Source organism: Phalangium opilio, unplaced genomic scaffold (genome assembly GCF_054372755.1).
Source record: "Phalangium opilio isolate 3A_F unplaced genomic scaffold, DU_Popi_V2 ptg000537l_1, whole genome shotgun sequence".
In the NCBI taxonomy this organism is placed as follows: domain Eukaryota; kingdom Metazoa; phylum Arthropoda; class Arachnida; order Opiliones; family Phalangiidae; genus Phalangium; species Phalangium opilio.
This window is the reverse complement of record NW_028324243.1, coordinates 2,065,657-2,093,128: the sequence shown is the minus strand read 5'-3', so window position 1 is coordinate 2,093,128 and position 27,472 is coordinate 2,065,657. Positions and strand designations below refer to the sequence as shown.

The 27,472-nt window shown below is 38.2% G+C and overlaps 1 protein-coding gene across 2 annotated transcripts; it reads right to left on the bottom strand.

Moving 5' to 3' along the window:
- Positions 1-499: 499 nt before the first annotated feature.
- LOC149588773 (uncharacterized) lies at positions 500-25,457 on the bottom strand. 2 transcript variants are annotated; one of them, XM_089862357.1, is made up of 22 exons: positions 25,097-25,457; positions 23,584-23,692; positions 18,884-19,028; positions 17,097-17,203; positions 16,251-16,336; positions 14,842-14,932; positions 14,648-14,776; positions 13,854-14,008; positions 12,727-12,793; positions 12,146-12,331; positions 11,249-11,396; positions 9,705-9,822; positions 9,551-9,644; positions 8,401-8,525; positions 8,220-8,328; positions 7,197-7,256; positions 6,984-7,094; positions 5,398-5,585; positions 4,339-4,452; positions 2,095-2,156; positions 799-833; positions 500-699 (listed from the first exon to the last, which is right to left on the bottom strand). In XM_089862357.1, the coding sequence occupies exons 1-22, from the start codon at positions 25,105-25,107 to the stop codon at positions 601-603; spliced, it is 2,349 nt and encodes a 782-aa protein (XP_089718483.1). In that variant the 5' UTR covers positions 25,108-25,457; the 3' UTR covers positions 500-600. The 2 variants fall into 2 exon arrangements, with proteins under 2 accessions (XP_089718483.1, XP_089718482.1); XM_089862356.1 differs by having other exon boundaries at positions 17,091-17,203; positions 25,097-25,452.
- Positions 25,458-27,472: the final 2,015 nt, after the last annotated feature.

Here is a 27,472-nt window from a genome sequence, read left to right as displayed (position 1 = left end):
AGTGTACTACTTGCTTAAGAGCATTAAAGACAGATGGACTGGAAAAATTATAAGATAAAGCCCCCGTTCTTCTAATGGCATCGCCTGTCGTCGCCCTTAGCTTGGCTTGAGTCCCGAAACTTAATTCGACTCATAAGCCTTATGTTATGGCTAAGCTTTGAGTCGAAAACGTTTAGATATTGGTCGCGGCGTGGCGCTAGAGAGGCGCTGCCCTAAAAGAACCACGCGTCACCCGTATCTCCGTTCCAATCCATCTTTGTTTAATGGTCTTATCTAATATTTAGTAAATAAGTGACTTCTAGCTTTTTAGTATTTAAGTGACTACTTATAATTTAGGCTCATTAAACTCTGTAAAAAAACAATTTGGACTCATTGGACTCTTAACAATTTGACTTTGAGGACTGTCGAGTAGTGGAAAATTGGACTCGAGGATTCTACGAGTCCAGTTTTCCACTACTCACACTTTGGACTCACAACCTAAAAATTAGGACTCGCACACTTCCAGTAAAAAACTATTTAATATTTTGAAATAAATAAATAATGAACATGTAAAATAACATAATTTTAAAAGAAGCGTTAAATTTTAAAATCTATATAAAATTACTTTCGGGTGAATAATAATCGCGCTTGTTCCATTAATTTTTTCGTTTCCTCTAATTCATTTGTTTTTGATGCCAAGTCGCTGGTTTTCACCTTTAACTGCAATTAATCAAAACGAAATGATTAATTACGGACGTCAGAATATCCAATTTATATTTCCAACTTGACAATATAATTAATCGAAACATATGAACTTACTTCATGTTGTAGATCATTAACCTTCGAAGTAATACCTGTTAAAAATAGATACAGTTACGATAAATAATTATGGTTGCCATGGAATTTTCAGAACCAAATTCCCTGACTTTAGGCCGAAAGTGTAAATGTTTACAGCACGTTTTAAGTGCTTATAATTAAATAAACTCGATCTACACTAAGTTTTCCAATGTATTAGTTGCACCAAAATGAATAAGAAACATTTTAACTATAAATGTTTTCAGTGTTAAGAGACGAGATGGGGAGAAACTTTCATTACTCTTTCAATAAAGACTCATCCCCAGAAATTTTACCCGCTAAAATCAAATTCCCTGACTTTGCTGAAATTTTTAAAATTCCCTGACGTTTCCCTGACCTTTTCGACCCATTTTTAAATTCCGTGACCTTTCCCTGACCTTGCTGAAATTCTTAAAATTCCGTGACCTTTCCCTGACCTTGCTGAAATTCTTAAAATTCCGTGACCTTTCCCTGACCTTGCTGAAATTCTTAAAATTCCGTGACCTTTCCCTGACCTTGCTGAAATTCTTAAAATTCCGTGACCTTTCCCTGACCTTGCTGAAATTCTTAAAATTCCCTGACCTTTCCCTGACCTTGCTGAAATTCTTAAAATTCCCTGACCTTTCCCTGACCTTGCTGAAATTCTTAAAATTCCCTGACCTTTTCGGCCCATTTTTAAATTCCCTGATCAAATTCCGTGACCTTTCCCTGACCTTGCTGAAATTCTTAAAATTCCCCGACCTTTCCGTCCCATTTTTAAATTCCCCGACCTTTCCGTCCCATTTTTAAATTCCCCGACCTTTCCGTCCCATTTTTAAATTCCCCGACCTTTCCGTCCCATTTTTAAATTCCCCGACCTTTCCGTCCCATTTTTAAATTCCCCGACCTTTCCGTCCCATTTTTAAATTCCCCGACCTTTCCGTCCCATTTTTAAATTCCCCGACCTTTCCGTCCCATTTTTAAATTCCCCGACCTTTCCGTCCCATTTTTAAATTCCCCGACCTTTCCGTCCCATTTTTAAATTCCCCGACCTTTCCGGCCCATTTTTAAATTCCCCGACCTTTCCGGCCCATTTTTAAATTCCCCGACCTTTCCGGCCCATTTTTAAATTCCCCGACCTTTCCGGCCCATTTTTAAATTCCCCGACCTTTCCGGCCCATTTTTAAATTCCCCGACCTTTCCGGCCCATTTTTAAATTCCCCGACCTTTCCGGCCCATTTTTAAATTCCCTGACTTTTCCAGGTTTTCCCTGACCCCTGACAACCCTGATTTTTGACTTACTTTGGATTGAGTCGTCCTTATCATTGTTTTCCTTATGAAGCTGTGTGACGACATTTTCAAGCCTGACAAAGTAAATAAATAAATACTATTAAGGCGAAGAAAAACTTCTGCTAATTTAAAATCAGTTTTTTTAGAAGCATTTCTATGTATGACACCGTAACGGTTCATGATACTAATTTTAACCAAGATATGTTCCATAAGTTTGTCACTGGTTACAAACTGCAGTTTGTCAAGAAGTGACAGGAGCAGTCAAAGGCTTGGTACAGACTAAAGCTAGATTCCCACTCGACCGAAAAATCTTTAAGCCGAGCCTGACTGTGAAAACCATGCTTAAGTTGTGTTATATTTTTTCGCCCGTGTTCAGCGTTACGCCGGTGTCTCAGCCAATAAAATTATCCCACTAACCACGTCATAAATTTCAAAAGCGTACGCATACGCGAGATCAGGCTTGGAAATAAGGTTTATTTCTGAACTGGTCCTCCGGACCAGTGACCCCTGATGTCTTAAATATGAAACTGGTCCCGGGACCAGTGACCGTTCCCCTATTTATTTTTCTACTGGTCCTAGGACTTGTGGTCGTTCTCTCTTCTAAAAATCTCTCGGCTTAGTGTTGTATACGCAACTGGACTCCTGGAGTCGAAATTTATGTTAAAATGAAAATAATTAAAGAGGTCCCCATATCAATTTTTAATAAAAGTAGGAATTAATAAACTAGTCATTGGGACCAGTGACCCTCACGTTTTGAATAAAACAAGTGGTCCGAGCTATTAATAAACTGGTTTTTGACCTGTAAACCTGTCTTATTTCCTAGCCTGCGCGAGATAGATCTATACCCGCCATTTTTTTTTTGTGGTTGACCAAGGCTTATCGAAAACATGCGACTAAGAAAGAACAAGATGGCACCGGCCAGATTACACTTTTGCGCGGCCTCTAGTGACTAGAATTAGTATTACAATATTCATTATAAGATGACCCCGGCAAATTTGTAATTTTCGGGGTTTTTTTTCATTCTTCATAAAATAGCATTCCGATTATGAATAAAACCCATCTAGTAAGAATTTGGTTTAAGTGAATCGCGGCCGTTCCCAGGCGACGATTATCTCTTCACAAGATACGCTTTACCAAATAACTGTAGCATGTCAACATGCCTCCGTGGCTCAGCTTGCTAAGTTATCAATCTGAGGAGCAAAGTGGGGATCCAAAGCGCGCGGGAACGGTTCCCGGTCGGGACGTAAAATAATTTCTTAAATAAAAAATTATATTGATGTGGCAGAGCCACCTTACAGTGGTTCTTTGCAAATATCCGACCGTGTACGCGAAAATAGGGGGAAATGGGGGATAGAAAAGGCGCCCAGCCAGCCAGCAAGGGTCGGAACAATACTTTCGCTAGCTCTAAAGAGCGAAAAAGTAAAAATGAAACTAATGGTGTTAAAAAGAGATTAGATGTTAATAACGAAGACTTTATTGGGGAGGTTAGAAAATATCCCTTGTACTATGATTTATGCGACAAGGGGACAAAGATACCAATTCAGTGCAGTCTGGGAAATAGCACACTTCCTCTGGTCCAAAACCAGTTTATTAATTGCTTGGACTGGTTTTTAAATTCAAGAAGTGGGGGTTACTGGTCCTCGGGACCAGTTTATTAATTGCAAATCTATTGGAGAACAAAGGCTGGGACCAGTATACTATTCGAACATTAGGGGCGCGCGGTCACTGGTCCAAAGGACTAGTTTAAAAAAATCCTTATTTCCCAGACTGATTCAGAGTGTGAAATAGATGTTATGGAAACCTCTCAAATCTGTCACGTGACCCAAACAAATACACCACCAAACTCAAAATTCTGCCGTAGTGTGAACGGCCTACCGCCGGACTCTAGCGTAAGTTAAAATTTCTAGCGGTCGAGTGGGAATCTAGCTTAAATTGGAAGATGGGACTGCAAAAACTGCGTGTAATCAATTCTCGACCTAGCTCGAGCATAAAGTCTCTAGCATTACGAAGTATAGGAAGTGTCATACTTATGGAAAATATCTTATAATCTTATATTTTAAGTTATTAACCCATTATTTTACTTATCACTTATCAGCTATTTAAAAGTTAATTACTTTGTAACTATAAAAAAACCCTAAGGTACAACCTAAAGCAAATTAATGTTTAAAATCCATTATTTTAAATATCACCAATTTCAAACTCATTAAATTTATAAAATTGCGCTTCAAATTAAGCAATATAGATAAGCACACTTACCCAGCAATCTTAGTTTTGTAGCAATCTATCTGTTCTTTCTTACTAGAATCCAATTCCATATATTTTGCCACATCGTGCTTATAAACGACCATTTCATCCATAAGCTTCTTCATTCTTCATTTAATTAAAGAAATATTTTAATTAATGTATAACACGTGACGCAGATGAAACTAGAAGCTAATATCATTTGAATTCCTGTAAAGTACCTAAGACCAATTAAACACGGATGGACTGGAAAAATTATAAGCTAAAACCCCATGTTCTTCTAATGGCATCGCCTGTCAGCAACGCCCCCTAGCGGGAGAGTCCCGAAACTTAATTCGACTCATAAGCCTTGGTTTGAGTGGAAAAAGTTCCAATATTGGTCGCGGTGTGGCCAGTACATCCGTGTATGGATTATCTAACGCTAGGGATTGTTCGTTACCCCTAAACGATAAAGCATGCATGTTCCAAACGCCCCCTAGCAGCAGCTACTATCCATAACAGGAAGTTATAAGAAAATAGGACCAAATATCACGTGTCCTATGACGTCAAAATTAAAATCGCGCCTAAGTTGGGCGTCGCCATCTTTAAAATTTGCAAAAACGATTTATTTTGCCTGGAGATGGCGCTATATCTACATCCGTTTTGGTCCAATAAATTGGGGGAATCAAGGAATAATTCGGAACATGTAGTTGGCGATAGAAATACATGGGAAACACGGTTAGTGAATAATCCCTAGCATTAGTAAATCCATGCTTTCATAGCTGTCCCCTCCCCCCCCCCAGGGTTCGGACGAAATTTTTCTATTGAATATCCCTGACCAAATTTTGCCAATATCCCAGACCATTTTAAGGAGTTTACCAGAGCCCACTTCATGCTCTCGAAGCATAGTTTTATATACCAAAGGAAATCCCCGACTTTTTAGGAAAAAAAGCTTAAATCCCTGACGGTCCCCCATTTTCCATATCCCTGACTTATCCAGGTTCCGTACTAACCCTGAGACTAACATAAAATCTACCTATAATCTACATTTATGTCCATACATCTTGTAGATAAAAGAAAAAAGAGGAAACTTACTGTGTTTGAAGTTCTTCAATCTCAGAATCTTTAATTTGAGATTCTCGTACTTGCGCTGTTAGTTCTTTCCGTAATTTCTCAGTTTCTTCGGATTTTTCCCGTAACAATGCACTTTGATGTTGAACTTGCTCATCAAGACATGCGCGCATTTTATTACTTTCTTCTAATTCATCCAGTAAATGCGAGGTCTATAATTAATAAAACAAAATGTATAGTTGAACTGGATAATGAACTCCGTGCACTTTGGAATTCGAGTGAGACCAACACCTACAGCAAAGTATTCTTAAAAGTAAAGGTACAGGTAACATAACTGATTATACCTTAAAAGAACGGCCTTTTTCTAAATAAAAATAAATGATCTCTTATTACAATATTAGTCTTAAAAATAATCAAGGACTACTGCTCCATCTGACATTGGTTTAGTGGCGTCTGCTAAATCGAATCACTTAGATTAAATTCTTACAGACAGAGAGAGGTACTGGTAAGACAGGGTTCATACAACTTTTGGAAAACAAATTTCCCTGAGATTTCCAGGTTTTTCCCGTATATGGAGTATCCTATGGAGCAAATGTTAACGAAGGAGGGGGGGGGCAAATTGGACTATAACATAATCAAAGGACATCCCCGTATCTCTAGTAGAACCAGAGTTATGAGCCTCCAAAGTTAGGTGTAATGTTAATCCTATGGAGCGGATGTTTATGAACATTTTTCTTAATTACTCGGCCCCTGTTTGTCGTAGTCCTACGGTTTTAGTATGGTTGGATGGGGGGCAAATAGGACTATAACATACTCAAAGGGCATCCCTGTATCTCTAGTAGAACCAGAGTAATGAGCCTCCAAGTATAGTGTCATGTTAATCCTATGGAGCGAATGTTCCCGAACATTTTGCTTAATTACTCAGCCCCTGTTTTACGCAAATTTCCCTGAATTTTACTAAAAATTCGAATTTTCCCCGAGGTTTTTTGTCAACTATTTATTTCCCTGATTTTTCCAGGTTTGTATGAACCCTGGTAAGTGGTTCGATTCAACAGACACAACTAAACTAATGGCGGTTGGCGCAGTAGTCCTTGATTGTTTTTAAGACTAATTAAATGTACTAATTATCATATTGTAATAAGAGATCATTTATTTTCTTAAAATATTTAACTCCTTTTATAATTTAGAAAAAGCAGCCATTCTTTTAAGCTATAATGTTACGTTACCGGAACTTTTCCCTTAAATTTCGGATCTATACTACTCAAGTCACTTTTGAACACTTTGAACAAGCAAGAACATATGAACAGACAACTTTTAAAATAGAGAACATAAGTGATCTCAATAGTAGTAGTAAAAGAAATTTTTCCCATTCAGTATCTCAAGCCAATAGAGCTATCTCAGAAGAGTTAGCGTGACGTCACCCATGCTATTTGCCCATAGAATCAAGCATGGGTACCAAGCATGGCCGCCCTTTGCCAAATCTAAGCCTGTAACGTTTTACCTGGGCACTGACGTCACAACTCACAACTGAGATAGCTCTATAAAGGGACAGTAAAATCATTCGCCATTTAACACGTATCTCACACGAAGGAGATATTGGGGAAACTCACCATAGCGCTGCTTTTCACTTCTTGCGAGCCGTACCTCGCAACCAAATTCATTTGATCTTTAAATGCAGCTTCCAAACTGAAGTACGCTTTCGTCAGGGTTTCCTTTTCAAGCTGAAATCAATTAAAACCAATTTAAAAGGACTTCAGAATGAAGTATTTTTTCCATGTTCAACACATGCACATACAGGCTAACGTAAAGAAAATTAAACTCACATAGTTTTCGTGGAGCTTCCTTTCATAATGTTCTCTTATACTTCCACTTCCGCTTAAACTCTGAAATAATAAAAAAATAAACGTCATTAAAGGGAATGAGAAGCTTCGTTTGAAAAACCTCCGATTTATATAACGAAAGGTATCGAATTAATTTCTGTCGGTTCAAAAATATCAAGCTTTTAACTCTCCGATTTCTGGTTATTTAGCCGCAATATGCATTTGAAAATGCTTCATATGAAATTATTTGAAATCCACCTTTTATGAACGGCTAAAACGTTTCCCGTAGGCTGACGTCACAGGTATATTTTTCACGTGAGATGGTGCCACTCTCTCTGCTATATCAGACCCAGAGTTTAGACTGGCGAGAAGCTCAAGACGCCACGTATAGGATTCCCGCGCTTTTTTCCTCCCTCACTTCATAGTGATGTCATCAAACGGGTGAACAAGCTCGACAAGACAAAATTATTGATATATCGAAACCGAGTTTTCGGGATTTCCAATAGATTTTAAAAATAGAAACTTTGGTTTGGTATTACTGAATAGTAGTGCAAGGTCAAATGGCGCTACAGACAGATGTTTACTAATAATTTACTAAACCCCCTTATAATTCTCACACCCCACAGACCTCTAGATTAACTAACCACGGTACACTTAATGCAATCACGCTACTATAAACCGCGTATTATGACCATATCTGAACTACCTTAACTATGAACAACTTTAACCATAAGTTTATAAGATATGTTCATTCCTAAGTTTGTCACTGGTTACTGAGAGGTTGTCACGAAGTGAATGAGGTAGGTCATAGGTTCAGGGTAAAGCGACGCCTGGTGAGGCGCTATATGTCAAAGGCTTAGTAATACATATTAAATAGGAAGATGGACAATGCGAAATAACCGAGAGTAGTTAATCAATTCTGGCTTGTTGTTCTCGAACTGTAAGTCTCTCAGTAGCATTAGTAAGTATAGCTAGTGTCATACTTATGGAACATATCTTATGCTTTAACTAGTACATTTTTCTTACTTTATTATTAGAGAATTCATCTTTAATTGGTAAATTTGATATAGGCGGACTGATCCTAGATGGCGAGGAATCATTGGAATTGTTTTCAATTATTTTTTGTAGAATTGCGCTGAAACAAAAAAGAATAAATTAAAGTTGAATTTAATTTTAGAGTTTCAAAGAATATAAATAATTATCATACAGATAATTAAGTGACGTGGATTGAGATTTTTCCAAGGCGGAAATGACGCGTGAAGAAGCAGACCTCAGGACGGGATTTGAATTGTTCGATAAACCCAAAGCTAATGCGCTTTCCAAATCATTTTCCTAAATATAAATTTAAAAACTGTAATAAAACTCTTAGGTAACAACATAATTTTAAAAGATATGTTCCATAAATATGATATTTTACTAGAGAACGACAAGCTAGAATTGACTATACTCCGTTTTACAGTCCATCATCTCCTAAGCCTTTGACAGCGCCTCACCAGGCATCGCTATACGAGAATTCACGACAAGTTCTCAGTAAACAGTGACAAACTTATGGAACATATCTTATAAACTAAAGACACTATTTAAACCCAAAATGTGGGCCTAAATAGTGTCCAGGGTTCGTACAAAATTTTTGGAATGAAATTCCCTGACTTTTCCAGGTTTTCCCTGACAAAATTCCACAAATTTCCCTGACCATTTTCAATAATGTACATGGCGAACATATATGAAAACCAATCTAAATTCACTAGAGTCATTTTTGCACGAATTATTGTTGTAAATAACTAGAGCGAGCGAAGCGAGGTCCGCAAATTTGGGGCTCTGCTCAAGTCTCAGAAGGTCACCCTACTGTTATCCAGACTTTAAAAATTTCCCTCCAATAAATTTTTCACTGACATTTCCCTGACTTTTAAGGTCCATTTTTAATTTCCCTGACTTTTCCCTGACTTTTAAGGTCCATTTTTAATTTCCCTGACTTTTAAGGTCCATTTTTAATTTCCCGGACTTTTCCCTGACTTTTAAGGTCCATTTTTAATTTCCCTGTCTTTTCCCTTACTTTTAAGGTCCATTTTTAATTTCCCTGTCTTTTCCCTGACTTTTAAGGTCCATTTTTAATTTCCCTGACTTTTCCCTGACATTTTAGGCCCATTTTCAACTTCCCTGACTTTTCCAGGATTTCCAGGTCGTGTACGAACCCTGGTGTCCCTGGCCATTTAAACCCAAAACTTGCGCAATAGCTATCCCTTTAGGGCAACCTTGCTAAAGCCTCACAATTTCCCTGAATTTTACTTAGAACTATTTATTTCCCCGAAATTTCCAGGTTTGTATGAATCCTTGTTGAAGTACTTTCACAAGCTTACTTCGTTAAATTCTCCCAGAAGTTCTTGCACCTCGGCCGTGAAGGTATCCCTGGCTTTACTTAATATATAAATTGCTTGAATAGCAATAACCATGCTAAAATTAACGAACAATTAAATTTAAGAATTTCCCATTTCCTAATTACGTAATAATTACCCGAGTTCGCACTTCTTATTATGGTAATTAAAAATCAAATTAGATTCAAAAACCGCGGTAATAAAGCAATTCAATCCTTTGGCTATGACCTTGCGGCATTCTATTTCCTGGCAAAGAACTACGGAAAATGTTAAGATTCATTTCATTAGTTCATAGCATTAACAGCATCGACGTAAGTTTATAAGTAATACGTTCCATCCATAAGTATGACACTTCCTATATAAGTTCGTAATGCAACTGAGAGACTTACAGCTCGAGCTAGTTCGAGAACGACGGAAACGAGAATTGAAGTCCTACACTCGGTGGTTAATTTAATTTTCCAGGACTTCCATTTAGTCCTATTAAGTCTGCATTACTAAGCCTTTGACAGCGCCTTACCCTGAATCTATGACCTACTTCACTTCGTGACAACCTCTCAGTAACCAGTGACTAACTTATGGAACATATCTTATGAACTTATAGAATCAGGGTTCATACAACTTTTGGAAAACAAATTTCCCTGAGTTTTCCAGGTCTTTTCCGTATATGGAGCAAAAGTTAACGGAGAGGGGGGTAAATAGGACTATAACATACTAAAAGGACATCCCCTTATCTCTAGTAGAACCAGAATTATGAGCCCCCAAAGTTTAGTGCAATGTTAATCCTATGGAGGGGATGTTTATGAACATTTTTCTTAATTACTCGGCCCCTGTTTGTCGTAGTCCTACGTTTTTAGTATGGTTGGATGGGGGGCAAATAGGACTATAACATACTCGAAGGACATCCCCTTATCTCTAGTAGAACCACAGTTATTTGTCTCCAAAGATTACTGTAATGTTAATCCTATGGAGGGGATGTTTATGAACCTTTTGCTTAATTACTCGGCCCCTGTTTGTCGTAGCCCTACGTTCTTAGTATGGTTGGATGGGGGCAAATAGGACTATAACATACTAAAAGGACATCCCCTTATCTCTAGTAGAACCAGAGTTATGAGCCCCCAAAGTTTAGTGTAATGTTAATCCTATGGAGGGGATGTTTATGAACATTTTGCTTAATTACTCGGCCCATGTTTGTCGTAGCCCTACGTTTTTAGTATTGTTGGATGGAGGGCAAATTGGACTATAACATACTGAAAGGACATCCCCGTATCTCTAATATAACCAGAGTTATGAGCCCCCAAAGTTTAGTGTAATGTTAATCCTATGGAGGGGATGCTTATGAACATTTTGCTTAATTCAATTACTCGGCCCCTGTTTGACGCAAATTTCCCCGATTTCCCCGAATTTTACTAAAAATTCTAAATTTCCCTGAGTTTTTTGTCAACTATTTATTTCCCCGATTATTCCAGGTTTGTATGAACCCTGTCCCTGTAGTAATACTAAATATAAGATCAATCTGCATAGTGAAACATTCAGGAAATAACGCAGAATGATTTTAAAATTCAAATTAGGTTGAGAATTTACGGATAATATTATGATATTTGCACCAGACTTGATTTTTCATTTCACCCTCCCTTTAATAGTATTAAAAGTACAAAAAAATAATAAATAAAACTCAATATTTACCTGAGATTAAATTTAAACATTCTACTTGAATATTTAAGAAACCGGTAGCTGAACTGCTAATTTTATTCTTGAGAAAAATCTCGTTGATTAATTCAAGAAGTCCCACTTTCTTGATAATTTGAAGGATTTCATTGGTGACGCCATTGTTCTATTAAATGCAATAAAATAATTAACATCGCATTTAAAGGAAAAGTTCAGGTAACATAACACTATGCCTTTAAAAGAACGACCTTTTTCTAAATATAAAAGGGAAACTAAATTATCTCTCATTGCAAAATAATTAGCATCAGGGTTAATACAACTTTTGGAAAACAAATTTCCCTGAGATTTCCAGGTTTTTCACCATATACTTCCGTGAATTTTCCAGGTTTTCCCCCGTATATGGAGTATCCTATGGGGCAAATGTTAACGAAGGAGGGGGGGGGGCAAATAGCACTATTACATAATCAAAGGACATCCCCGTATCTCTAATATAACCAAAGTTATGAGCCTCCAAAGTATAGTGCAATGTTAATCCTATGGAGGGTATGTTTACGAACATTTTGCTTAATTACTCGACCCCTGTTTGAGGCAAATTTCCCTGATTTCCCTGAATTTTACTAAAAATTCTAAATATACCCGAGGGTTTTGTCAACTATTTATTTCCCTGATTTTTCCAGGTTTATATGAACCCTGAGCATTTAATTAGTCTTAAAAAAAAATCAAGCATTAAATGCTAATTATTTTGTAATAAAAGATAATATATTTTCTCTTTTTATATTTAATTCCATTTATATTTAGAAAAAGCAGCCGTTCTTTTAAGGTATAATGTTTCATTACCTGAAGTTTTCAATTTAAGCATAGCTATTTATTTATTTATTTTAAAATTGAGAATGTTATTCCGTATGTTATAAATACCTTAATAACTCCATTTATAACTTGAATTGCGAGGAGTGGCAACTTGTAATCAATGCCTTCAGTTAAACATTTTAGCAGCCACGTTTTTAGAACTTTGAAGTTGGAGTCCAGATGAGTGACATTCAAAAATAGTTCCAAAAACGTAGGAGTGCATTTTTTTAATATGCACAGAATGAACTCGCAAGTCTGCAAAATAATTAGAAATACAAAAGTATTTCCTAAATTGCTCCTTCTAGGGTACCAATTATTAACAACATAAGTTCCTAAGATATGTTCATTCCATAAGTTTGTAACTGGCTACAAACTGGAGCTTGTCATGAAATGACGTAGGTGATAGATTCAGGGTAAAGCGACGCCTAGTGACGCGCTGTCAAAGGCTTAGTACAGACAAAATAATAAGATGGAAGCCTGCAAAATTAACCACCGAGTGCAGTTAATCAATTCTCTCGAACTAGCTCGAGCTGTAAGTGTCTCTGTAGCATTACGAACTTGTATTGTATAGGAAGTGTAATACTTATAGAACATATCTTATGAACTTATCGTTGAACACCTTCCCTTTAGAATTCTGTAAATAAACTTACCGCAGTTGCATTGCAATCTGATTCATCAAGCTTCGATGTTAAATTGATAATTTTATCCAATGAGAAACTAAATAAAATCAAATTTGTAATCAGCATTAACGAGGCGGGCTTTTAAGGAGAAATTGACGAAATGGCCAGAAAACCATTTTTATAATAGCTTTAAACTTTTAAAATCTTAAAGAAAACTCAAAAAAATTATCCATTAATTATATAAAAAAGTGTAAGTGTTGAAGCAAATCTTGGCTGTGGTTTAGTTTAAACAAATGCTACTAGATGCTCCCATAGTCAAGGGGTGGAGTTAACTGGCTCGCTATTTTTAGGAAAGGATAGTTTTAGTTCCGCCCTTGTGGACGAGTTCCGATTGATTACTACCTTTGGTGAGGTTAGCCAACATGTTAGGACTAAGACTATTTAGTATTAAAAAATAAACAGAGATGGACTACAATGGAGAAACCTCTTATTAAGCTTATGTGCTACGTCTTTGAGCTTGTTAGGTATAAAACATTTGAAAACCTATGCAATATACCAAATTAAAACCTTAAAAAGCCCCAAAACTGTCAAAAAAAACCCTAAGTGTTTAAATCAAAAATATTGAAACCTTCCCCCTTGTTGAGCAATATTGAAACTTTTTCGACTCAAACTATAGTCATAACATAAGGCTTTTGAGTCGAATTAAGTTTCGGGACTCTCCCGCTAGGGGCGACGACAGGTGATGTCATTAGAAGAACGTGGTTTTTAGCTTATCATTACGGTCCATCTGTGTTTAATGGTCTTAGGTTAGGGGAACCAAAGGAGGTAACATTTGCTCTAGGCAGTTGAGCATTCTGTTTAATTCTCTTTATAAAGAATAAATTTATCTTTTAATAATGTTTTGGGTCATTTAGAATAAGGGCTAAAGGTAAACTAGATTTATTTGCCAGATTAGTGGTGAAAATGAATTCTATATAGCCATATGAGAGCATCCTGACGTCAGCATGATGTGATTGGGACTAAGGAACTTTTAATAAGTTAACTATTTTGCAAATCAATATTTTGTATTACTACTCTACTGTTTCCATTTAAATAGTAATAGCAAAAATGGCCAGCGCATTTCATAATTAATCATAAATACTTTAAGTTTTACTCACTCTTTTTCATCAATTCCATTCCTTAACTCGTTATTTTCAATTAAATATTTACAGAAAAACAAACGAGCTTCCTTGATCTCCGCATTCCTGACGCCAATTGTTTTTTCCAGCAATCTTAAACTTTCTTGGAAGAAATCACTTTTTCTCGGTAAAACCTGCGATATGAACAGAATATAACTACAAAACTAACGTGGTAAGACCATAAGTTCATGAAATATGTTCCATCCATAAGTATGGCACTTCCTAGCTAGTTCTAGCAGAACGACAAGCGAGAATTGATTGGCTATACTCGGTTAATTTTGCAGTCCCTCTTATTTACCCTCTACTAAGCCTTTGATAGCACCTCACCAGGCGTCGCTTTACCCTGAATCTATGTCCTACGTCACTCACTTCATAACAAGCTCCAGTTTGTAACCAGTGACAAACTTATGGCCAACATATCTTATGAACCAAGACGTGATATCTAGTTTATTAGGGAGAAGATATAAATTCGCCACATTTCCAGCTTAATCTCCAGTCCAAACGTAGCCTGTCCGGGATTAATCCCCGCCTCTAAATTCAACCAGCATCTCATTGGTTCCTGAAAACTCACGTCAGCGCGACGCGAATGACGAACATTACAGTCATATTTTCCGACTGAGGAGAGGCGAAATAGCCCGGCCTCCATTTACGTCCCCCCCTTGTATTTTTAAAGGGGGACTGGGACTATGGCGCGCGAATATTAAGCCTTTTATTCCTTCTCCCTATTAAACTAGATATAACTTCTTGCATGAACTTACGTACGTAATACTTACACTGCCATACGTTAATTGTTTCTTAAAAAATGATAAAATTATGGTTAGGGCGTAGATACTTTTAATTAAATCATCGGAATGGCCCAAACTATTTATTCGAATTAAAAACCTGCCAAGTTTCTCGTTCTCCTAAAGAACGAGACAAAAAAAATTACTATAACATTACAAAACAACTGACTGATTCTTCAACTTACAAATTCCGTGAAATTCATCGCATCCAAATTTGTAAAAGCAAAGAAATTTCTAAGACATCCCAAAGCAATTTCAGCAAACGTATTATTTTTCCTAAAAAATTTTTTATCTAAATTTAAATTCCTTATAGGAAAAATATGAATTTTTTCCCCGGAATTTTAGGATTTTTTAGGAAAATATAGGAATAAAATTGCTTAAACTATGCAGAAAAATCTCAAAAAAATTTACAAATTGGATTTTACTCTGAAAAAAGGAACTTAATTAAAAAATAATATTCGAAAATCCCAAGCAAACTCCGCAATGATATCAATAAAAGAGCTAAATTTGATTCTAAACTATACAAAAACTTTATAATTAAGTAAAAATTATAGGACCTTTCATAAAATTATAGAATAATAGACGACAGGTTCAAAAATATAGAATTTTATAGGAATTATATAACCGCTACCCTACCCGCGCCAGCTAACTCCAATCCTCGACTATAAGCAGGGTTCATACAAGTTTTGGAAAACAAATTTCCCTGAGATTTTCAGGTTTTTCCCCCATATACTTCCCTGGGTTTTCCAGGTTTTTCCCGTATATGGAGTATTTCATGGAGCAAATGTTAACGAAGGAGGGGGGGGGGGGCAAATAGGACTATTACGTAATCAAAGGACATCCCCGTTTCTCTAGTACAACCCGAGTTATGAGCCTCCAAAGTATAGTGTAATGTTAATCCTATGGAGCGAACATTTTGCTCAATTACTCGGCCCCTGTTTGACGCAAATTTCCCTAATTTCCCTGAATTTTACTAAAAATTCTAAATTTCCCTAAGGTTTTTGTCAACTATTTATTTCCCTGATTTTTCCAGGTTTTCCCTGTTTTCCAGGGTTGTACGAACCCTGTATAAGAGAGTGAGAGCCACCTAGTGGCATTTGTTTAAACTAAATCCCAACCGCGACTTGCTTTAATTATATATTTAGCGGCTGATGCCAAAATTAAATATTTTAATGATAATTTCATTTTCACATTTTCAACTTTTAGGCATATTTAGTATCAGCAAGAAGTGATTTCTATTTTATTAGGGAGAAGGTATAAATTCGCCACATTATCTCCAGTTCAAACGTAGCCTGTCCGGAGTTAATCCCCGCCGCCTCTAAATTACAACCAGCTGCATCTCATTGGTTCTTGAAACCTCACGTCAGCGCGGCGCGAACGATAACGAAAATTACAGGTATTTTCCGACTGAGAAGAGGCGAAATAGCCCGGCCTCCTTATACGTACCCCCCCCCCTGGTATTTTGAAAGGGGGACTGGGACTATGGCACGCGAATACTTGGGCATCTTATACCTTCTCCCTAATAAACTAGATATCACTTCTTGGTATCAGAAAACCCAAGAATCCCTAAGATCCAATCTTCACATATACTTACAATAGGGGTAGTAAATTCATAATGGTTGTTTTAACTGCCACGGAGTCCCCCTTCGATGTACTTAACAGAAATAGAAGTTCTAGGACCTGTAAGAAATGAATAGGATTATATCATAAGTTTATAAGATATGTTCATCCATAAGTATGTCACTACCTACACTTGGTAATGCTAGAGACTTACAACTCGAGATAACTAGTTCGAGAACGACAGGCGAGAAGTGACTACACTCGGTTTGGCAGTCCATCTTCCTATTTTGACTGTGGTAAGCCTTTGTCAGTGCGTCGCTTTACGAGAATCTGTTACGTTTCACCTACGTCACTTCATGACAAGCTCTCAGTAACCAGTGACTAACTGGAGTTGTCGTAAAGTGACCATAGATAATATACATAAGGATCGGAAGGTATGCCTGCTCGTTTTTCGTGCATGACTCGCCGTACGCATGCGCTGGTTTCCGGAAGTAGAACCTACCCAGTTTGTACAAAGCGCGGCAAGCTCTCCCCCGACCTTCTGATCCTGGTGTTTATTATCTATGAAGTGACGTAGGTCATAGATTCAGGGTACAGCGACGTCTGGTGAGGCGCTATCAAAGGCTTAATAATACAGACTAAATGATAGTAAGATGGACTGCAAAATTAACCGAGTGTAGTCTGCAATTCTCGCTTCCGTCGTTCTCGAACTAGCTCGAGCCGTAAGTCTCTAGCATTACTAAGTATAGGTAGTGTCATACTTCTGGAAAATCTTATAAACTTATGTTATATACAATATTCTCGATTACGGAGAAAACAGTAAACATTGACTTAGGAAGTTAGAAACTATATATTGAAAGAAATAAAAACTAACAGGTACTTTTACTAAGGCATCATCCTTTTTAACATTGGCATTGAAGTAGGCGCAGATTGGTAGAAGTATTTTATACGTTTCTGTCAAATATTCCAGTAAAAACGGGTTTTGTGCTGAAATGAAACATTCGATCATATATTACAAATTTTCTTAAGAGCTAGATCGCAAACAATTTGAAAATAATCAGATCTTAAGAGTTAGTCTGATTGTCAAAATACCATAAGAAAAAAATTGCAATTAAGCTGAAAGCCTCATACTAAGAGATCTGGGACTCATAAAGGGTCCGTAAACTTGTCGGCGGACCATTGAATTTTTTTTAAGTCGTTATTGACGTCAAAACCCCAGGGGCTAAGATAAACGAAAGTCCTTCATTCTATCGGGGAAAATAGTCTTAAGGCATTTTCCTACTTTGGTGTTATTCAACCTTATCCGGCAGGTGATACAATTCAGGGTTCATACAACTTTTGGAAAACAAATTTCCCTGAGATTTCCAGGTGTTTTCCCCATATACTTCCCTGAATTTTCCAGGTTTTTCCCCTATATGTTGTATACTATGGACCAAATGTTAACGAAGGAGGGGGGGGGGCAAATAGGACTATTACATAATCAAAGGACATCCCCGTATCTCTAATAGAACCAGAGTTATGAGCCTCCAAAGTTCAGTGTAATGTTAATCCTATGGAACATTTTGCTTAATTACTCGATCGGCCCCTGTTTGACGCAAATTTCCCCGATTTCCCTGAATTTTACTAAAAATCCGAAATTTCCCTGAGGTTTTTGTCAACTATTTATTTCCCTGATTTTTCCAGGTTTGTATGAACCCTGACAATTGGGCCTATGCTATTGCTACCAACGCCGGTTATAGGGGTCTCGGACTCTCAGGAGTGGGGAGGGACTGGGAAAACGCCGGAGTTCACAACCAATCGCAAGAGAGATTAGCCACAAAATCATTCCTGTTTGACACGTTTTACATCAATGATTGTTGAGATTGGGGAAATCGTTAGCCTTTTTCAAAAAGATTCAAACAATTCGCCGACTGCTTTACAGCACCAAACATTTCCTATATTATCCTGACAGGTCTTGGGCTGAATATTACAGGGTTGCCACGGAATTTTCAGAACCAAATTCCCTGTTCTTTTTCTCAGATTTTCCCTGACCTTTTAGGCCGAAAGTGTGAATGTTCACAGCACGTTTTAAGTGCTTATGATTAAATAAACTCGATCTACATTAAGTTTTCCAATGTATTTGTTGCACCAAAACGAATAAGAAACATTTTAACTATAAATGACAGTCTAAGAGGCATTTACTTGACATAAAAACAATTCTAGACAGCATTTTTAAGGATTGCTCTAGAGTTCACTCTGCGTTAAGAAGAGACGAGATGAGGAGAAACTTTCATTACTCTTTCAATAAAGACTTATCCCCAGAAGTTTTACCCACGAAAATCAAATTAGCCTTATTCCTGATCAGCGCCACCTACCCATAGCGGTGACTTTGAGAACTACTGTAAGCGGCAAGCCAATCAGATGTCGCTAAAATCTGGTGACGTCATTTTTGGTAAGACCCGAGAGTGCCAGTCAGTGACGTCACCAGATTTTAGCGACATCTGATTGGCTTGCCGCTTACAGTAGTTCTCAAAGTCGCCGCTATGGGTAGGTGGCGCTGATCAGGAATAAGGCTAATTCCCTGACTTTGCTGAAATTTTTAAAATTCCCTGACTTTTCCAGGACTCTCAGGTACTGTGGCAACCCTGTATTATTTATTCAGCATATTAAGAATGAAATCCTTCATACCCATTTTATAAAGTACGGAAATAGATTTCTGGGCCACAAAAGCGCCGCCATCCTCTTCGCTTAGTGAGAGCAAATCCACTAATGATAACACCAAGTCCTCAGTCAAATTATTTTCGTTTGCAAATTTCGGTTGTGCGAGTAAGACCTGAAAATAAACAAACAAACAAACAAACAAATAAAATGAAGTGTTTGTCTAAGTCTAGCCATTTCAATTTCCCTTGGCTCCTGTGTCATCCCATAAATTCTGGATACTCAAGTTCTACCTACAAATAGGGACTTGGCAATTCGGGCTTAACTCCGCCGCCAACGCCATTATGGTATGTTTTTTTTTCTCTACAGAATGAAAGCTATATAACAGCGTGGGAAATAAGGCGGTGGCACAGGGCAAATGACCAGTTTAAAAATTGCCTGGACCAGTTTATTTATTAAATCGGAGGGGGGGGGTCACGTGGTCCATGGGACCACTAAGAAAATTCAAGGGTAACCAGTCCAGACATTATCTCAACTATTTAATTACCCACTTCTAAAGTTTAGCAGACGACGCGCTCTGGTCAATGGTCATGGACCAGTTTATTTATTCCAGGCCAGGGGGGTCGCTGGCCCAGTGTCCAGCTTAAAAAAAATCCTTATTTCCCACCCTGCTATATAAGCCTCTCCTTCGGTATGTTTTTAAGCCCTAGTGGAAGGTAGCGTGACGTTGCATGACGTAGTACTGCCAAGTCCCTATTTTACCTTGCAAAAGGTGGGAACCAATCAGAACCCTCCCACCAGGGCGGAGCTAAAAAAAGGTTTGCAAAGTTTAGCGGTTAAATCAACTCCACCCCCCCCCCCCCCCGATTATGGGAGCATCTAGTGGCATTTCTTCAAACTAAACAAATGCAATTAAACTGCAATTGCAGTTGAAATGCAGTTCCTCGTGTATTAATTTATTTTTGCTATTATGCAAGGTCACAAACAACACTTATGGACACTCTGGGAAATAGCAGTGCATTTCCCCTGGTCCAAAACCAGTTTATTAATTGCTTGGACTAGTTTTTAATTCAAGAGGTGGGGGTTACTGGTCCTCGGGACCATTTTAAAACAAATCTATAGGAGAAGAAAGGCTGGGCCCAGTACGAAGACCAGTTTATTATTTCGGACGCTAGGGGGGATCACTGGTCCCAAGGACTAGTTTAAAAATATCCTTATTTCCCAGACTGCTTATGGAAACATTGAGACACAATAAAAATATAAAATTAACTTTCTAGAATTCAGGGTTCGGATGATATTTTCATATTGAAAATCCTTGACTTTTCCAGCTTATCCCTGACCAAATTTTGACACCAATATCCCTGACCATTTTAAGTACGTGTTTACCAGAGCCCACTTCATAACTACACCTGCAGCCCGCCCATATTTAGCATAACTATCGCAAGACAATCGAAATCGGGAAATTATTTTTCTCGGTGATTTTAATACAAACCTACTCACACCAAATACCACGAACTGCCGAAACCTCAAGACCTCTACCTTTGGCTTTCAACAACTAGTTGTACACCCAACAAGAATAACACTAACAAGCAGCACGCTGGTTGATCATATATATACGAATGATCCACTGAAAATATCACTAGTAACAAATATTCCACTGGGCATTTCTGACCATGACATGACTCTGCTTGTGAGGAAAAGAAGATGTCCAAAGGTTGAGAAGCGAATCTGCAGTGTGCGAAATTATCGCAAAATGAATATAGACTTATTCATAGAAGATATCAGACATAGCCTTAGGACCGAAACATGGGATGCTGCTGACATAGACACTGATGTGGCCCTGCTTAATTCTACAATTGTCAATGCACTGAATATACATGCTCCGAAAGTAATGAGAAGGATTAGCACATCCGACCCACCCTGGTTGACTAAAGAAGCAAAATATCTTATGCATCAACGCGACGTATATCTCCGGAAGAGTCGAATCCCGGGACAAAGATACTACTTTACTCAATATAAAGCATATAGGAACTTGGTAAACGAGAAGATCCGACTAGGAAAACGATACTACTTCCAGAATAATATAAATATTAATGAAACTGGGACAGCACAAGCATGGAAAACTTTAAAACCCTTCCTAAAAACTAAACTGCGAAAGATTGATGGAATTCGGAAAAAAGGACAAACGATTACGAACCCGAAGGATATCGCCTCTGAATTTAATGCATTTTTCACCACAATACCTACAGCGACTCGGCTCACTCCTGTCACACCAGTAAAAAAAGTCAGTAATGAGTGTTTTTCATTCCATAACATAACTGAAGAATCAGTCTTTCACTACCTAAGAAAACTTGATCCAAACAAGGCTACCGGCGTAGACCTTATACCATCTAAGCTAATCAGAGCACTGGCCGGGATAATCTCACCGTTTCTGACAAAAATAATCAACTCCTCTTTTGCGACCTCCAAGTTTCCTGAGTCGTGGAAGAAAGCCAAAGTGGTTCCTATATATAAAAAAGGAGACCACACTGATATGGGGAACTATAGGCCCGTGTCTGTACTACCATGTCTCTCGAAATGTATTGAACACTTTGCATTGGTACAACTATACGACTTCTATACGAGAAATAACCTACTATATAAACTTCAATCTGGATTTCGCCCAGGCCATTCAACGATAACTAGCATCTTTTATTTATTAGAAACCATAATCTATCGGCTTAGTAATGGACACTACGTGGGAGTAGTTTTTGCCGACCTTAGTAAAGCGTTTGACACGGTGGACCATAATGTCCTTTTATATATTCTTAAAAGTAAAAACTTATCGGAGGAGTCTCTGCGATGGTTTCAGTCATATCTTTCCGATAGGAGTCAAGTAGTTACCATCAATGGAGAAAATTCTGAGCCGTGTAATGTAACCAAAGGAGTCCCCCAAGGTAGCATTCTCGGTCCAATGCTTTTCAACACGTACACTAGTGACGTAAATCAAAAACTTGAGCACAGCATATCAAATGAATATGCAGATGACGCGGCCCTCATAAACTCGGCAACAAGCATAGCTGTACTGATGTCTATCATGAGCAAAGAAGTGAAGCTACTAAAAGAAGCGCTTAATAGTAGAAACCTTACTCTTAATGAAAATAAGACTGAATTTATGATATTCTGTCCCAATGGAAGATCCTTGGATTCAGGGTGCTGTAAAATATTGTCAAATACACTCATCAAACGAGTCTCTCAATATAAATATTTGGGTATCTTAATAGATGATACTCTTTCATGGAGCCCAAACATTGATTACATAATCAAAAAAGTAAATGGAAGGATGGGAGTCTTACGTCCTCTTCATACGTCACTGGATACAGACACTCTCAATTTACTATACAAGGCCCTGATCCAGCCGATAATGACATACGGAGACATTTTTTATAACTCAGCAAATTTGACTAAATTAAACCAACTACAAGTTGTACAAAATAATGGCTCTCGCTTTACGGCAAAAAAGAAAAAGCGCTCCTCCGCAACAGAATCCCGCAATGAATTGGGTTGGTCATCACTAACAGAAATCTATAAAACTAATCTCCTGAAATTAATGTATCAGATCAATAAGGGGAAAACTCCGGCCTATATGAACGACTTCTTTACTAAACAAACGGAAATGCATAACCATTCAACTAGATCCAGCAACAATAATTTTCACGTAGAAGACCTTCAAACAACATTAAGAAAAAAAAGTGCAAAATTTCGCGGTATAACCTTATGGAACAAGCTGCCCCAATATCTAAAAAACACTGAATCGATAACCCTATTTAAAAAAGAGTTAACTAAATTTTTAAAAACTTAAATGTATTTTTTATTCTATTTTAGTCTTGAGTTAATTTAAATTATAAGGACACCTTTGTAAACCAGATTTTATCTGAAAGGATTTCTCCGAAATAAAAGCCGTTATTATTATTATTTATTAACTCGAAGCAATCATGGTTTCATATACCAAACTTAATCCCCGACACAGGGTTCATACAACTTTTGGAAAACAAATTTCCCTGAGATTTCCAGGCTTTTCCCCATATACTTCCCTGAATTTTCCAGGTTTTTCCCGTATATGGAGTATCCTATGGAGCAAATGTTAACGAAGGAGGGGGGGGGCAAATAGGACTATTACATAATCAAAGGACATCCCCCTATCTCTAGTAGAACCAGAGTTATGAGCCTCCGAAGTTTAGTGTAATGCTAATCCTATGGAGGGTATATTTATGAACATTTTGCTTAATTACTCGGCCCCTGTTTAAAGAAAGCCCAAGTTCATAGTATGGTTGGATGGGGGGCAAATAGGACTATAACATACTCAAAGGACATCCCCGTATCTCCAATATAACCAGAGTTATGAGCCTCCAAAGTTTAGTGTAATGTCAATCCTATTGAGGGTATGTTTATGAACATTTTGCTTAATTACTCGGCCCCTGTTTGACGCAAATTTCCCCGATTTCCCTGAATTTTACTAAAAAATTCTAAATTTCCCCTGAGGATTTTGTCAACTATTTATTTCCCGGATTTTTCCAGGTTTTCCCGGTTTTCCAGGTTTGTATGAACCCTGCCGACATATTCCTGACTTTTTAGGACAAAACTTTAAATCCCTGACTTTTTCCCCACATATCCCTGACTTATCCAGGTTCCGTACGAACCCTGTCTAAGATTGTGAGGTTAAAAAATAAGGACAAAAAATTTGTTTCAACCTCGAATTTGGTCAGCTGTTGAAGGATCTGTTCTTCTATCTCTCTATCCTGGCAGTCTTGACATTTGTAGCTCTTTACTAAAACGCTTAAGTTGTTCGAAGATGCCTCGCTGTCAAAACAAAACCATTGGATAAATAGTATTTAGAAACTAATCATTTATTTAAAAAAAATTTTGAATGATATGAATAGAGTAACATATGCTGAGGGGGGTGACGTCATGGGTTTTTCAGCCAATGAAATTAACGAGCCGACAGATGGAGTCACCTTCTGGTGGCTATTGAGCTCATGTTAAATTCTGCCGCCAAAATGGCGAATGGGCGGAGTTTAATGTCACCCTCCCTGTAACCGATATAACTCTATTATAGAGGCAAAAAACGGCACATTAAAAAATTAAAAATTTGTTCATTCACCCTTGTCAGTCACCAACGATTAAAGGGACCGACAAATGCCGGATAAACTAATTTCAATACTTAATAATATAATAATCGTAATAATAATCTAGGCTTTGTCTATGAAGGGATTGCCACACTAAGCCTGTGGCTTGTTTACAGGTGGATCCCTTTACATTGCATAGAGGGGTGCAGGGGGCTAGCCCCTATGCCCCCACAGCTAACCTACAGCGCCCTATACTAATTATTACCGTTAACCTCTGCAAGTTTTTGATGGAAAGGAGAAGCCAACCGGGTTTGACCGAGGAGGAATACTCCTTTTGACAAGCGGGGAGAGAACTTGCAAACTCTACGCAGATGGATTTGTTCCCAGATTTTCACCCGGTGCCACAGTCCGGCATCGAACCCGGGATCCTCTTGCTGCGAGGTGAAAGCGCTAACCGCTACGCCACCCCACTCTAAGACATCGTCATCCCTAACCTAAGCACGGATATTATACCCAGGGTTCGCACGAAAATTTTTACATTTAAAATCCCTGACTTTTCCAGCTTATCCCTAACAAAATTTTGACAATTTCCCTGACCACTTTAAGGTCTTTACCAGAGCCCACTTCATAATTACACCTGTCTCATATTTAGCATTGCTCAAAGCAGGGTTTGATATACCAAACGAAATCCCTGACATATCCCTGACTTTTTAGGAAAATGTTTTAAATCCCTGACTTATCCCTGACTTTTTCCCCTAATTTTCATATCCCTGACTTTTAGGAAAAACTTTTAAATCCCTGACTTTTAGGAAAATGTTTTAAATCCCTGACTTTTCCCCCTAATTTTCATATCCCTGACTTATCCAGGTTTTCCAGGTTCCGTACGAACCCTGACACCAAATAAGTAACATTAAACATTAAGTGCATGTTTCATCGAGACAACTGGACTTGATGCAGTTAGGGGTGCCTAAAATACCTCTAGGTATAGATGCCACCGCTTCAACACTTACAAAAAGTGCGTGGTGATGGGTGAATGAACAACCAAAAAAATACTGTGAAACTAACATGACATTATGACAATGAAAAACAAGATTAACAGCAGACACCTTAAGGCAAAAATCAATTTGAAAGATCATACCATTTTTCCATTTTGGTTTAAAATATTGGTGATTTAAAAAACTACACGCTTTCAGTCTCTGCGATATTTAGCGTAACTTGATTGAATTTAATGAACCGAAGCACTATGAGCCTTTCTTTACCGACTTGAGGTTGAGGGTTTCAAAAGATTAACAGAATCAACACCGACAATCACCACTATTTATCACTTTTTGAATTAACGGAAACGTAATCTGCTTTCTACCATTGGATATAAATTGACCAATCGGCGTCATCTTGAAAAAAATGGCAGTCCGGGACTACTGCTGGACTTGGATGTCTAATCATAGCCAACTCGATCAAGCACACAACGACGCAAACTTCTTGTGGGTATCACTGGTCCTTAGAACCAGTTTATTAAATTGAAATCTATAGAGCTATTTCAGTGGGGGAAAAATTTCGTCTGCTACGAAAATTGGGCCTGCCTTTGAGTGTAGGGGCGGCCATTTTATGAGGGTTTTCTCTATGGGCAAATAGCATTGGTGACGTAGCCATTACCCCCTCTGAAATAGCTCTATAGGGAAACTAAAGAGCGACCAGTCCGAAGGAATATTTCATTGTTTTGTACGCTAAGGGAATGTTATTAGAGTCACTGATTGCAAGCATTCAATGGGCGGTTATAGGTTGCAACCCACGTTTAAAGATGTCGCATTTACAATTACATACACCCCAGCGTGGGAAATAAAGGGGTGGCAAAAGGCAAATGACCAGTTTAAGAATTGCCTGGACCAGTTTAGAAATTAAATCGGAGGGGCGTCAGTGGTCCACGGGACCACTAAGAAATTTCAAGGGTAACCAGAGTTGTCTATTCTCACCCCCCCGGGTGGAAATAGCCTACGCGCTATTCTCACCCCCCCCCCCGGGTGAAAATAGTCTGACTACTATTCCTACCCTACCACGTGACCGCACTCCCGCGTGACGCCATGCGGCCGAGAATATTTTAGTCATTCCTTTTACTAATTTAGCAAAATGTTCATAAACATCCCCTCCATAGAATTAACATTACACTAAACTTTGGAGGCTCATAACTCTGGTTATATTAGAGATACGGGGATGTCCTTTGAGTATGTTATAGTCATATTTAAGGATCTTTTTATGTATTCAAAAGTTCTCCCAACATGAACAGTTTCTATGGTTTAATTATAAAAGCAAGTTTTTACCGAAATTACATTAGTGTCCAAAATAATCCTAACGTGGTTTAAAGTTAACCTATAGTGTCCAAAAATAGCTTATGGTATAAGTTGTTTTTGGTTTTCTAGCGTTATTTACATGTTTTTATAAATTTCTCGTATAAATTTCCATACAGTGCGTAATCTTTAAATGTATGGCGAACTTTTGGAAAATACGTAAAACAAGGGTTAGTCACATGTTAGGGTGGAAATAGCCTGGAAGCTATGTTCACCCGGGGTAGACTTAACCGGGCGGTGAAAATAGCGCCCAAGCTATTTTCACCCTCCCGCGGCCCTTACCTCCATTCTTAGTCACGTGGTAGGGTGGAAATAAAATCTACGCTATGTTCACCCGGGGTAGACTTTTCCCTTCACCGGACGGTGAAAATAGCGCCCAAGCTATTTTCACCCTCCCTCGGCCCTTACCTCAATTCTTAGTCACGTGGTAGGGTGGAAATATAATCTACGCTATGTTCACCCGGGGTAGACTTTTCCCTTCACTGGACGGTGAAAATAGCGCCCAAGCTATTTTCACCCTACCGAGGTCCTTACTTAAATTCTTAGTCACGCGGTAGGGTGGATATAGCCTCGACGCTATGGTCACCCGGGGTAGACTTCACCGGGCGGTGGAAATAGCAGCCAAGCTATTTTCACCCTACCGCAGTCCTTACCTCAATTCTTAGTCACGTGGTAGGGTGGATATAGCCTCTACGCTATTTTCACCAAGGGTAGGAATAGGCTTCCGCCTATTTCTACCCGGGGGGTGAGAATAGTGACACTCAATATTTTAATTATCCACTTCTTTAGTTTAGCAGACGACGCGCCCTGGTCAATGGTCATGGACCAGTTTATTTATAACGCTATCTCATTTGTGATGTCAGAGTCTACGTTAAACGTCACGGGCTTAGCTTTGGCAGTGGGCGGCCATGCTTGGTACCACTTTGTTTCTATAGACAAATAGCATGGGTGACGTCACACAAAAGCTTCTGAGATAGCTCTATTCCAGGCTGGCCCGATGTCCAGTTTTGAAAAAATCCTTATTTCCCAGCCTGACCCTAACAACCAGCATAGCCTAGTCGATCTTATAGCGTTTTCCTTTGGGTCCTCGCGGAGCGCTCCCAAGGAGCAATAAAAATGGTAGTAGTAGTTTTCAGCTTCGTTAAAGACTGTTTTTGAAGAATAGGATCTCC